This window comes from Corythoichthys intestinalis, chromosome 9 (assembly GCF_030265065.1).
Source record: "Corythoichthys intestinalis isolate RoL2023-P3 chromosome 9, ASM3026506v1, whole genome shotgun sequence".
NCBI classification, from domain to species: domain Eukaryota; kingdom Metazoa; phylum Chordata; class Actinopteri; order Syngnathiformes; family Syngnathidae; genus Corythoichthys; species Corythoichthys intestinalis.
The window spans coordinates 3664904-3679466 of record NC_080403.1 but is presented as its reverse complement, the minus strand read 5'-3'; the positions used below and the strand labels follow the sequence as shown (position 1 = coordinate 3679466).

At 40.5% G+C, this 14563-nt stretch overlaps 1 protein-coding gene across 2 annotated transcripts in view; it reads left to right on the top strand.

Annotated features, from left to right (window-relative positions):
* Positions 1-7131: 7131 nt before the first annotated feature.
* syn2b (synapsin IIb) overlaps positions 7132-14563 on the top strand; it is a 186106-nt gene continuing 178674 nt past the window's right edge. For both annotated transcript variants that reach the window (XM_057845288.1, XM_057845287.1), the window contains exon 1: positions 7132-7749. In XM_057845288.1, the coding sequence (XP_057701271.1) occupies positions 7304-7749 (446 nt within the window). In that variant the 5' untranslated portion in view covers positions 7132-7303. The remainder of the gene's footprint in view (positions 7750-14563) is intronic.

The window sequence follows — 14563 nt, the reverse complement described above, 5'->3', positions numbered from 1 at the left end:
GTCGAAGAATGATATTAGTCTGTTAGCTCTTTGTTATGATAAGGGGGCTGCCACAATGGCTTTTTCCGTTAAAAATTCTTGTGAATAAATGCTTAAATAACTTAATTCTTAATAGATATGGATGTAAAACAGTCTCGATTCTTGGTCTAAAGCAAAACTCGGGGAGTTGGCAGTTATTTTACATAATTATTGTGAGGTATTGAGCGGCTAATTCCTCCAATTGATTTTTTTCACAACGTTTCAAAATGCACGCATGGTACGAAAAATATAATAATTACCTTGAATCCTCGAACAAATCACTCCTGAGACAATCCTTCTTGTTAGTATACGGTCCAGATTTCGTACTTTTTGAATGTAAATCTGGATGGTGCTCAAAAGCATGTGAGAGAGTTTCACTCTCATCAATATCTAATAAATGAAGCTGAGTCACACAGACCCCCCAGCTCCCACCGGCAGGCAACGCGCAGAAAATGACCAAACTTCCCTGTCAAGTATCTTGATATCTATGTGTAGCTTTTTATTCTCAATCAAAGCATTCACATTCTGGTTAGTTTTAACATATAACATTTCGTGCCATAGAAGTGAGCCCAGTTATCTTAGTCCTTTGAAGAACACAAAGGTGTACCATGATCCCCCTTAGTCTACTCAAGTCTTTGATAATCAAATAAGGGGAAGTCAAAGACAACCCCCAGAACTGTTGACCAATGGTTTGAATGATGAAAGTAAACGCCCTCTAGACTGTAAAACGTGAGGTATACTGTATATTGGAGTCAGATTGTGAAATGTGTGTACCTCATTCAATATAAATCGTGTTTATTGTTTGACTGCATCCTGAGACTCTGGGATTATTTTTTTTAAATAAAAAAAGTGTACCGTGGCTCAAAAAAGGTCGAAAAACACTGCTATAGTCGTCAATTTCTTTCCGTCCGTCCATGGTGCTGATTCTCATCATATTCACTTTACACTAGGCGTCGAACTATTCCAGTGAGAGTTGAAGATCATTACTTGTTATTTACATTAATTTCTTTGTCATGGACGATTTTTCAGGAATTTGAGGTACTTTCTCCACAAAGAAGGCAGGCAGTTCTCATGGTGAATTTGATACATCAAGTTTTAATTATCAGTGCAGAATTATATTATAAAGGGCAGATCCCATGAATTAATAGAGTGGCTTCTGAAGTTCACTGGCCCCACTATCAAAACCACTGGCCCCAGGTCAAGTTGTCAGTTATTGATGCCAATAATCACGAAAAATAACAATTTGCTTGAATAAAATGGATAACATTTATTTTTTAAGGTAGATTTCATGACAAAACGATGCAAAAACATGAATCTAGTGCAAATAATCCTAAACCATTCCATAATTACTCTAGTATAACCAACATTTTTTCTTGGGGGCTCCAAGGGGAGGCGTGCCTGGGTGAAGCTTCCCCAGCTTCCCCCTTACCACCTTCTGGAAGTCTCCCCCGGCTCGGTTGTCATGGCAACAATTTAGAAGTCAAAGAGATGACTAAGGCAATTATGGCTAACGATTTTCAAGCTAAACCGTCGTTATGATTATATTATTTTCAGTAGTCACGCAGATGAATTATAACATGTTACAGTATGTTCATACCATCGGTTTCATACTCGTAAACTTTTTAACTTAATTGTCTGCATATGTGGGTGTTCATCTGTAAACCTCACAGTAAACCTTGTTTTCTGTTTCATCGTAGCAGAGACAATTCAGCGGTCTTGCCACTGGGACTGAAACTTTCCCTTGTCTTTTCATATGGGATTTCACCATAGACTTCATAACCTATTGACATTACACGGGAAACGGGGCCGATCCGTAGGGGGCCTATTTTCAAAAAATTCAAATATCTTCAAAACCAACGCCGCTACCGACCTAAAACCAAAACAGGCACCTACCTTAGCCATATATGAGTCTCCATGAGCAGCGGTATAAAAATTTTTAAAGTAGTTCCCGAATAAAATCCCAATTAATTATTTTTATGTAAGTATAACAAAACTTAAAATGGCTATAAAATTCTCTGATTTTACACTAGATGCACAAAAATCACCAAATGCAGAGATAATCACTTATATTTTCAGAATCAAGTTTTTGCCCAAAATACCAACTTATTTTTCTTTTATTCATTGAATTTTTTCAACAGCTAATAAATCACTCGTTTTACATCAGAAACTTAATACTTGAGGAAAGCATGCAGACTCTATTACAATACATAAATAGATTACCAATAAATTCTATGTACAATCACAACTTTTTATTGAATAGAATAGCCCTTTATTGTCATTATACTCGTCTTTAAGTTCACTGTGGCGCCGCCTTACTACAACAGAGAGCTTTTTACGTTGAAATTCTTGTAAATAAATGCTTAAATCCCTGAATTATTTATAGATAAGGAGGTAAAATAGCTTAAATCTGGCTTGGAGAGAGCATGTGCCGTCTTCGGCTGACTATTACTAAATGAAGCTCGGCAGCTCGGCCCCCTATGGTAAGGCGTGACGCAAAGAATGACGAAGTGTCATGTTAACAGGTAATGAAGTCTGTGATTTCCCTTTCCCTCAATTCTTCCAGTGACGTTCCTTTTCTTGAGTGGTATTTTTTTCCCGATGCTTGGCCAGGTGCTGAGGGTTTCAGAAACATGTCATCTTGAAGTATAACGCTAGGTGGGTACTGAGACACTGACAATCAGTCTGCAGCAGTAATCAGGTTGTGCATGGTCACGTAGTGGGGAACGAGTGAACGAGGTGTGTTTACGCCCCAAGGAGAGCAACGGCTGACTGCATAGACTGTAAGGTGGTCTTTGATCGGGATAGCGCAAAGTCGTCAAAACATGGAACAAATGGGAATTCATGTGAAATAAGTTTTTTTTTTTCTTAAATCGACGCATTTTTTTTACTGGCCCCGCTGGGCCAATGGTTGGATCATTCTGGTGGCCCTGACGGTTTTAAAAGTACGTCCAGGCGACCCCTGGCATTGAAAACGGCACTTGGAGACTTCCAATCTTCCATCTCATTCACGTGTGTGACTTCCTGAGCACACAAATCTAACCGTCGAAGTGTGCCGCAGCATGTGGTATGATTCTAGAAGTATAATTTGAATAACAATATCAGTCATGCTTTAAATGAATTAATTTATACAATGATTCTGAGGGTTCACTGCACACTGTTCATGTACATAAGAATGAAACAAGCTGGCGTCAGCCTCGTATTACAGCTAAAATACCTATTCTTCCCCTCGCACCTCATGCATAAGATCAGTATCGAAACTTAGATCAGGTCTTTAGGGGCATAGTAAATTGTCACTTGCACCAAGCAAAGACAACACTCTCGCTGCACTGGTCCGCCTACATTGGGGCAACCGATCTCCCAAGTTCCAAAACACATGTGGCGTGGGCTGCACAAAGACACTTGCATCTTATTTTACACCAGAGCGCAGGGGCACCAGCTATGAAAATAGGGCCAAAGGTGTTGTAGAAAGCTTCTCATTACTTTAGGAAATAATTACACCAAAGTAATTACAGTAACACAGAAAACACCCAAGGACAGCCTGAAACTGTTCTTCTGTAATGGCATCAAGCATCTGACGGAGCCTTTGTTGGCAAAAAAAAAGTCCTCTGAGAGCTGGTTGAAAGCAACTTATTGACGCTAGCATAGTATCTTCTCGTCGTAGCAAACCATCCATCCTTTTAAAATTGTTCTTTTGTACCGACACATACTGTAGCATCAGATGCAGCCTCCATCATAAAAACACAGTTTTAAATTAAGCTTGATGAGGCGACTGGCAAGCTTTGTTGGGGCTAACAGCAGCCGAAATGTCTAACAATCCATGGTTCGACGTAAATGGTTCTTTTACAGTGGCAGGTAAGGTCTTCTCTTGACAACAAATTGGAAATTAATTGGGATAAAACTTCTGGCAAACGGAGTTTCTGGAAATTGGAAAGGTAACAGAAAGGTAAGAATGCATTTCCATTACAGCGCACGACAACTCAAGAGTGGTGTCATAACTTATGGAACACTCCTGCAAGGTGTTCGAGACTATGAAGGTACTGCACCGTCATCATGGCGAAATTAAATGATAACAAATATGAATATCATTTGTCGCCCCAAAAAACTATAAATACGCTGCTTAGTTATATATAAAAAAAAAGCCTGGTTCAAATCGAGCGATGAAGCCCCTATTTATAGTACGAATGTTAAAGTACATGTGTCCTAAGAACCAGTAATTTTAGCATGTTAGCTTTTAGCATTTGCTTACAATCTCCTGCTGTCTTGTTTTGTTTACACGTGATTGTAGCACAGTATTGTTTCTCAGCAGAAATGATGGAATGTTTCACTTTAGCACTATTTTGTGTCTATTAGCTCTTTAAACACAACCAGAGCCAGGGAGGTCATTGATAATCTTTCCAAACCTATCTAAGAATTTGGACTAGTGAAAAGCAAACTTCAAAATGTGAAAGCAGTGTTGTTTTTGGCAGCCCTTTTAAATTTCATCTTAGTATTAGTCTTTTGATTGTACTTATTAGTATTAGTCATATTTTAGTCAACTCAAAATGTGTTTGTCTTAGTCTGGTTTTTGTTGACGAAAACTCAAGACAAATTTCGTTTAGTTTCAGTTGACGTTGACTGAAAATGTTTTCATCTGTAGAATAATTTTTTAAAAAAATCACTCCCAAAATAAATAAATAAATAAATATATAAAGGTTTCCAACTATTTTGAATGAACTTTGACTTATGAGCACATGTTGTAGCGTGTACAAGGACGCCATTTTGGTGATAATACACACTTGCAGGAAAACAATACATTATTTTCAATTAATTATAACCACCTGGACACCACGAACTGTATGTAAAACAAAAAAGTTTTCCAAGAGTTTAAGAGGACGCTCGCTGTTAGCATTAGGCTAATGCTAAAGCGAATGCCATGCTAACACTACGAGTTACATTTAGTGTGTGATGATTACTCAGCAGAAACCTTTAAAGGCTAAAGCAACATTGCAAATTCTCTCTGGCCAAGATAAGAAAACAAATCTCACCGTGTGTGCAAGCCTCGAGAGGAGAGGATAGTGGCGAGCTGGGCGTGGAGGTGTGCGGCTTGTCAAATGGGTGACACAATCAGACACTGCTACGATGCGGGCTAACTACTCATACAACAAGAAAATGTCACACTTTGTGAACATGTGACGAAAACTGCGCATTTTTGTTTCGCTCTCCTCTCCTCAGATGAAAACTGGCATTCGTCTGGTTATGTTTTAGTTTCCCTAAGCTAGTGTTTTTCGACCTTTTCTGAGACACAGCACATTTTTATATTGGAAAAAATCTCGTGGCACACCACAAAACAAAAATGTTCCAATATTACTTTCTGTACAGTATTTTTAATTTCAAAATAATTTCTCAATATTTATACTTACACAGTGTGAAACTTGAGCCTGTTTAGATGAACACAAAGCCGATATCCTAGCAGGAATCATTGTCAACAACTCTCAGTCTCTCTCTGTTATTATTTTTTATTACAGTAAGGCTTGAAAATTTTTAGCAACACATGGTAACTGGTTTTGAGGGCTTTATCGTATATCTTTGTAGTTTTTCTCAAAAAAGTTGCCTGTTTCTCTGTGTTTTCACGAAGGTGAACAAAATAGTCAATCGACTTCTTTTGAAGCGATGCGTGTTTCATTTGGAGATGACGTTTAGGATAGCTGCTTGTGCCGCGTTCAAAAACTGCTCAGATATATAGCCATCAGCCATCTTGCTGTCCTCGGCAATGTGTTGGAATGAAACACAGGGGGAGGATTGAAGGTCGTTACATATAGATAAAATGAAAAGGACACTTTCGTGTATCTTGACTCTTGACGAGTCTAATCAAATGATGTATAGTAGACGTACTGTGGTCTACATTGTCGCGGACAGCAAGGTTGCTGAAGGCTAGAAATTCGAGCAGGTATTGAACGCGACACGAGTAATACTTCGCTCATCTGGACACAACTGCAACTTTCTATCTAATCCTTTCTTCTAACTGCAACTCGGCCCGTTGAATTAAAAAAAACAACAACAAAAAAGCGATATCAGATAATTTCTCGCGGCACACCTGACAATCTCTCACTGGTTGAAAAACACTGTCCTAAACACATTTTTAGCTCGTTATCGTCTCGTCATCTTCATGAATAAGTGTTTGTTGGCGAAATATTTTCGTTACCGTTATTGTTGACGAAAACAACACTGTGTGAAAGTAAGCTTGATGAAAGCACTAACAAAGGTGATTTACATGAAAAGCTCCAAAATGCTGGCCTAAACAGATGGGATAAACATTTGTTGTGCACCACAGGGATCATCCGAAAGGTCCCTACATGAAAATTTCTCGATTACACCTAATCATCGGTCAGTTATTCATCATGTATCTAAACCAAAGGGCATACTGCCAGACCTTTTGCATGCAGAATCTAGGGCTTGTGCGCCTCTCATGTTCTGACACTAATTAAATTCAGGTGCACAGAGACAGGGAAAGAAAAACAAGAGGGAAGATAAATGTGTTTGCTTCAAATTGAAAATGATGCCACGGCAAATAGCCGCTATGAGACAGATTTGGCATCCTTCAGATCGTTTGTATGTTTTGCTGGTGCTGCAATGACTCAGCAAGGGATGATACAATATCCTATGAAAAAACAGTAAGCTTAGCTGACATTGGTGTTTGCATGCTGCTCCCGTTTGCGCGCAAATAAGAATGGAATGGGGTGGGGGGGGCCTAATGTCTCAAAAGGTGGGTGGGTAGTTAACATGTTTAAGAGATGGATGGCACGCGAAAGAGGAAACCCCTTCCACTGGTTGCACACGGCACACAGCACTACCAGCAGCAGCACGATGACGCACACACAAGCACATGCACGAGTGGTGTATGATGTAGGAGGAGGAGGGGCGAGTGATGGAGAGACTACAAGGGGAGGAGGCGCGATGAGCCGAGCAAGCAGCATCTCTTCATTTGGCTCACAGGTAGTCAGGAGGCGGCAGCCATAGTTTGAGGACGGAAGAGCAGCAGCATCTCACCCGCAGGGGGCGACGCCACATCTCTCACTCCAACACACACATCACGCACATGCATTCGTGAGAAGCCCAGCAAGAGGAACAGAAGACTGGAGCCGGGCTGCATCCATCGCCTCCATCCATTGCTCCATATGCTCTCCGTCAATCTTCACTTTACCTTGGATTCTGACCTTACTGCTTCACCGTGACCCTCTTTGCCCAACTGTGTGTGTTTGCGTTCGACTGCTAACTCAAAGAAGGAACAGGAAATCTTCCCGCCATCATGAACTTCCTCCGACGTCGTCTCTCTGACAGCAGCTTTATGTCAAACCTTCCCAACGGGTACATGTCAGACCTCCAGAGGCCGGACCCGCCTGCACCTCCTCCCCCAACTGCCTCGTCTCCATCCCAGCAGGGTCCAGGTGTTTCCCAGGCACCTGCCCAGTCTCCCACCCAAGCCCCATCCCAAGTGCCGGTCAGCTCCCCTGCTCCACAGGAGCGCCGCCCATCCCAGGTTCAACAGCAGCCTCAACAGGCCCAGTCATCTGCCTCAGCCACTTCTTCCTCGGGTGGTTCCTCCGGGTTCTTCAGCTCCTTCAGCTCCATCACTAACGCAGTCAAGCAGACAGCGGCGTCTGCTGCTGGCTTTGTGGAGCAATCTGCTCCCTCTCCCTCCCTTTCCAAGAAGTTTAAGATCCTTCTGGTCATTGATGAGCTTCAACATGAATGGTAAGTGACCTCAGGGCTGGTCGGTTTGTGTAGTCTAAAAATCTGATGCAATAATATGATGAACTGACCGTTGGGAAATCTGCAGTCCTTACTGATCTGCACCACATACATATTCTGTCATTTTTGTTTGTGCTCAATTTTGCATTCACCAGATCAGGCTCCCAAAATAGAAAAAGCCTCAATAGACAAGCTTTTCTCAAGGGGTCACGTGTATAGTGCCTGTGCATGTGTCAGATGGCTGTGAGGAAGTGTTTCATCCCTGGACAGCACACGTTGGCTAACAGGTTATTATCCTTGTGCTAACAGCCCATACATCACCCGCTGTCATATAAGGGGCATGTAAATACTGAATAAACCATCACTCTTGACGGATGTATTGTGTAGTAATGCTTCTAAGTCGTTCTAAGTTGCTCTCTGGGACTGTGGATCACATGTACATTATTTGGTTTGTAAAGCACGCCTTGGATATTTATTATGTGATGCTGTGTATGAGATTCTGTTATGGTCTGAGTCTCAGGGCAGAGTTGTTTTTGGCAACACTTTTAATTATTGTCTTAGTTTTTTGGACGAAAATATTTTTTAGTGTCAGTCATATTTTAGTCATTTCAAAATGCTTTCGTCTTCGTCTAGTTTTAGTCGACGAAATCTCATTCAAATTTTGCCTAGTTTTAGTTGAAAGTTACTCAAAATATTTTCATCTGTGAAATTCTAATTAAAAAGTTTAATTAAAAAAAAAAAAGGTTTGCAACGATTTCGAATGAAAATAGACGAGAACATATTGTAGCGTCTACAAGGACAACGCCAATTTTGTGATGATAATACACACTCAGCAGGAAAATCAGTACATTATTTTTAAATAAACCATTTCAGAAGCCACACACTGTTTGTAAAAAAAAATGTCCGAGCGTTTAACATCCTCAAAACAAGCCCTTAACCTGGGTTCGATCGAACCCCAGGGGTTCGGTGAGTAAGTTTAAGGGGTTCAGCAATGGGCCCTATTTTTGCAGACTGGCTAAATCCACCAATTTACAGGCTATATTCAATTTCTTTCGACTGATAGCCCTTTATCTAAAGAGTTTGCTCAGTGCAAGGTTGACGCGCTCTAGGTATGAGGAAGTACTACAACAGGCAGTGTGGACAAAATCTGAAGAATAATTCGCTCATTTATTAGCTTCATAGCTTAAGTTTAGAATAAGGTTTACAATTTTTTTGTAAATTTACTTGTTCATCCAATTCTGATGTGTTCGATGAATGCACAGGTGAAATTCACAGGGTTTGGTACATTGAGCAAGGTTAAGAACCACTGCTCTAGACATGCTGACCATAGAAGCCTTTTTAGCTTTAGACTAGACTTTAGAGTTTTAAGAGGACGCTCCTCATTCTAATGCTAATGCTAATGCTAACGCGATTGCTACACTAACGCTCGGATTACATTTAGCTTCTGATGATCATTCAGCAAAGGCTAAAGCAGCATTGCATATTATGTCTTGCCAAGATAAGAACACAAATCTTACCATGTTTCCAAACAAGCAAGATGGAGCGCAGCCTAACTCCTAAACTCTGGTGAGGACAGTAAAGGAGCAGCTTAGCACATCTGACATGAGTGAAACGACCCAAACACTTCCGCGATGCAAGCTGACGTACTCCACATACAATATGAAAAAGTCACGCATTGTGAACATATATATATATATATACAGTATATATATATATATATATATATATATATATATATATATATATATATATATATATATATATATATATACACATATACATATAGAATATATATACATATATTTTCGTCTCATCGTCGTCTCGTCAAATGAAAACTGGCATTCGTATTGTTATGTTCTAGTCTCCCATGCCACGATTTTGCTCGTCATTGTCATCAAAAAATTGTTCGCCAACGAAATATTTTCATTATCTTCATTGTTGGCGAAAAAAACACTGTCTCAGGGTAAGTGATTTTGTGATTATCAAGTCATTACACGTGCAAGTATCTTGTGTTACTCAATATAGGCTGTGTGAGTCGATCAATTTTCCATGTGACCTATCTCCTTCAGGGTCACAGAGTGTATGCTAGCTCCCTCTGTAAAGGAAAAATACACCCACGGCTGGACATCAATCAGTTGCAGAGAAAATGAACAGATGGGGTACTAAGTTGGAATCCATCCAATTCAAATGATCTTAACCACTACCCTTTCCACGCATCCTTCTTGGTTCCATCCTCATGAAAGATGCAATGTCAAACAGAAGCACTTAGTAGAGCACAGACAACCACCATGATAGGGAATTTATGCCAGATTGTGATAGATACCTCCCACCAAGATGAGCGGCTAGTGTAATCACAGTCTCTTCCACTCATTGATGTAGAAAATAGTCCCATCGCAGCCGTAAAAGAATAGCTAGCAGAAGGCTGTCTTTGCTTTTTATACAGTGAAACCAGTACAGGCAGGATATTGCGTCGACTAAGGGTGTTTTTTCTTTTTTTTTAATCCTGTCGTGCGGAACAACAGTAGCCTCAGCGCAAGATGTAACAGACGGAACACGCGGTGGGCCGCTACAGATGCTTCCAAAAACAACAAGGCTTGAGAATTGTCCAGTGTGATACTTCAGACCCCTCTTCCACCATTTTATAATCCACAATTTACACAGGCTGTGAAGACTGTCTCATCATCTCTCATCAGCACTGTTTACACAGAACATTGACCCAGATAAAGGTGGATGTATCCTGATTTTAAAATGATGTGTAAAACTGACTAAATGAGAAATACAGCAGAAAATGTCCTAGTTAAAAAAAAAATAGTACAATGAGTTTTAGGTGCTTAATTACAGCCATACAGGAGTTTTATAAAGTATCTGAAACTTGTGGAATTTCTCACATTTCTGCATAAAATCACCATGAAATGTGATTTGATTGTTGTCAAAATCACACAGATGAAAAAAAAAACACTATCTGCTTTAACTAAAACCATCCCAAACATTGATATTTTTCATATTTTAATGAGGATAGTATGCAAACAATGACAGAAGGGGGAAAATAAGTAAGTGAAACATCACATTTTGATATTTGTGCCCCTTCCCCCTTTGGCAGCAATAACTTCAACCAGATGCTTCCTGTAGCTACAGATCAGTCAGGCACATCGAACTAATCTTGGCCCATTCTTCTCTACAAGACTGCTCTAGTTCAGTCCGATTCCTGGGATGTCTGGCATGAATCGGAATGAGTCTTTGGTGCAGTTTACATGGCGACTCTGCGACACAAAGACGCAATGACTGAGTAGCGGAATCGCCACGCGTGCGTATGGTGTCGGCGGAGACGGAAGGCTAAGACGAAAAATTCTGAATCCTGCCTCCAAAGTGGAAGAATTCGAGTGTGGGGGATTGAGGGGGGCTTGGTCCTGTGAATATCAAAAGCTTCCGCTGTGCGAGACAGCGCCGATAACGTCAGCACTCGTACACGTCACATTGGGCGTGTGCAACTAAACATTAAAAACAGCAAATATGGCGGAATGTCGGCTTTAATTTATCCATCCATCCATCCATTATCTTCCGCTTGTTCCGGGGTCGGGTCGCGGGGGCAGCAGCTTTAACAGGGAAGCCCAGACTTCCCTCTCCCCAGCCACTTCAACCAGCTCCTCCGGCGGGATCCCAAGGCGTTCCCAGGCCAGCCGAGAGACATAGTCTCTCCAGCGTGTCCTGGGTCGTCCCCGGGGCCTCCCGCCGGTGGGACATGCCCGGAACACCTCTCCAGGGAGGCGTCCGGGAGGCATCCTTTAATTTAGTGTTTTAATAATATTTCTAAATTAAATATGTTGAATCTTTCCATTTTTGTGCCTTTTTGAACAAAAGAAAAATGCCATTGCTTCGAGTGGGCGGGCTTATTTTTTTCCGGGCTGAGGAGCTTGTTGGGGTCAAAGTGCATCGTTCGCTGTCGCCTTGTAAATCTGCTCTGCCCCTTGAGCCTGGCATGAATACTACATCGTTTTCATGCGGAATTTCGACATTGTTCGAATGGAGACGAGCCCATATAAATGCAAATTTGAAATTTTTCATATTCTCAGAGAGTCACCATGTAAACGGCCCCTTTAGGTCATGCCACAGCATCTCAATGGGGTTAAAGTCTGGACTTTGACTTGGCCACTCCAGAACGTGTATTTTGTTCTTCTGAAACCATTCTGAAGTTGATTTACTTCTGTGTTTTGGATCATTGTCTTGTTGCAGCATCCATCCTCTTTTTAGCTTAAACTGGAAGCTGGCTAACACTATGAGTTAAGTCACATAGGGTTTGTCCAGTTCTTGTTTACAGTTGATGATTATTCACACCGTTAGCCAGTCATCAGCGAGTCGAAGGCTCGGTGTTGACAACACATGCACAACGATTCACGATACTGAACAGTTTTAATGTTTACAAGTACCAGCCGCAGAAATATAAAAGCGATATCGTATATGTAGATCATGACTTCATCGTGGACTACAAAAATATGATGTCATTGAACTACTACTCTGTAGTCCTCGTTACGTAATCTTGAAAAACACATTTCACACAAAGAACAAATGTCCAGTCCAATTGAACAGGGAGGCCTGGTGGTAAAAACATCCAATCCACATAAAGTAGAAGGGGTTTACAGTGATTAATCATTGCTACACACCCCAGTCCAAATGGATTGGATGTCTATCGCCACCAATGGCAGTCAAAAAGTTTATTGGTGCACAAAACTGAAACGTTCACTTAAAACATGTAAAAATGTGATTTCAAACTTCAATACTGTAGTATAGCCATGTTTGTAAAACATACAATTGAGCTCGAAGAGGAACAGTTTTCGCTGTTAACTTCATTTACAATCTCTAGAGTGTTTTATATGAACGCGTGACTGCATGTTTTATTCAAGCGAGTTCCAATGCACAGTGACTGGCTTGAATGTGAATGGCAGCTCTGCAGTATGTTAATCCTGCGTCTCTTGCTGGGAGTGTTTTGGTGGCATATGATTGGATGGTGGCCACCCATGATGCGGTGACAACCAAATGTGAGAAGACGTTGCAGCCTGCATCCATAAAAGCATCTCATTTGAATGCATGGCTTAACAGAAGGCAATCCTCCTTTATGCAATCTGTGGGGCATATTTTTGATTAGAAAAAAATCACAAGGTGCCTAATTAGATGATACAATTTGAAAATGGAACACTACAGTACTGTATGTGGAGGTGTTCATGCTTAATGAATGCAATGACTTGATGGAACTCTTTGATCCTAATGCTGACGGCCAATTTTAATTGGAAATATATAATATATTCAAATAGAAACAGTAGTATCAGAAAATTACAAATTATATATAGTAGGCTCCACATGATTATTAATGGAATTTATTTCCTAGCATTCCTTTAAGCATGAGTCAGAGAGACATTCTACTAAATGTTATTGATTTTCCACTTGGCAAAGGACCACACCAGAGGCTTTCATGCTCTTAACGCCCATAACAACAAACCATGTTAGAAACCCCTTATTAGATACTATTCTATCATCATTATACCATAAGAATGACACATATTAGTATTTTGGTAGTATTGACGTCAGACAACATTGACTCATCCATTTTTGTCATTCACTTGCATTTAACCTAAACCTAAAGCTTTGTTTTTCTGTTTGGAAACAAACAAAAAAAGTCTCTGAAAAGCAATGCAGGTAGTCCCCAGAGATAGACTTCATAATGTATTGACATGACACATTCACTACGTCACCCCTTCCCGAAGGGGGCCGTCCAACACTCCGCTTCATTTATTAGCAGTCGGTCACATGCAGCGATCTAACGCCAGATTTAGGTTGAAATAGTACGAATGTTGTACTGCATACATAGAGGAAGGATTGTCTCAGGAGGGATTTGTTCGAGGATTCGAGGTAATTATTATATTTTTTGTACCATGCATGCATTTTGAAACGTGAAAAAAATCAATGGGAGAAATTAGCCGCTACAGCATTGGTATTACACTTCGCAATATTTATGTAAAATAAACGCTACCTGCACATTTATTTGCTTTTAACCAAGTACCGAGACTGTCTTACATCTATATCTATAAAGAATCAGGGGATTTAAGCATCTATTCACAAGAATTTTCACCGGAAAAGCTCTGTTTATATCAGGCGGCCGCTAGCTACATTTACTAACAGACTAGCATTGTACTTCGACATATTTACTAAAAATAAATGCTAACTGCACATTTTTTTGTGTTTTTAACCAAAAACCGAGGCTGTGTTACATCCATATCTATAAAGAATTCAGGGATTTAAGCATTTGTTCACAAGAATTGTTAATGGAAAAAGCTCTTCATTTACATATGGTGGCCGCTAATTTCCTTCCTGACTAGCCTCATAGTTCGCAATATTTACGTAAAATAAATGCAACCTGCACTGTTTTTTGCTTTTAACCAAGAATCGTGACTCTTTTAGGTCTATATCTATAAAGAATTCAGGGATTTTAGCATTTATTGACAAGAATTTTCAACGGAAAGAGCCCTTTGTTTACATATGGCGAGCCCTAATTTCCTTCCTGACTAGCCTCATAGTTCGCAAGATTTATGTAAAATAAATGCTACTCTACCGGAGATAGGCCCCATATGAATCGGCCCGCGCCCTGTCAATACATTATGAAGTCTATTCCTCAGGTTATGGACGGGTTCCTTTCTACACTGGCGAAGTTACCCGAAATTCCGCGTAAGTCGGAATGAACCCTCTAAGTACGCCCAAGTAACACCCAAAATCTAAAAATACCGATCCAAAAAAACGTGTTATACATCATTGTACCGTCCTCGCCAAG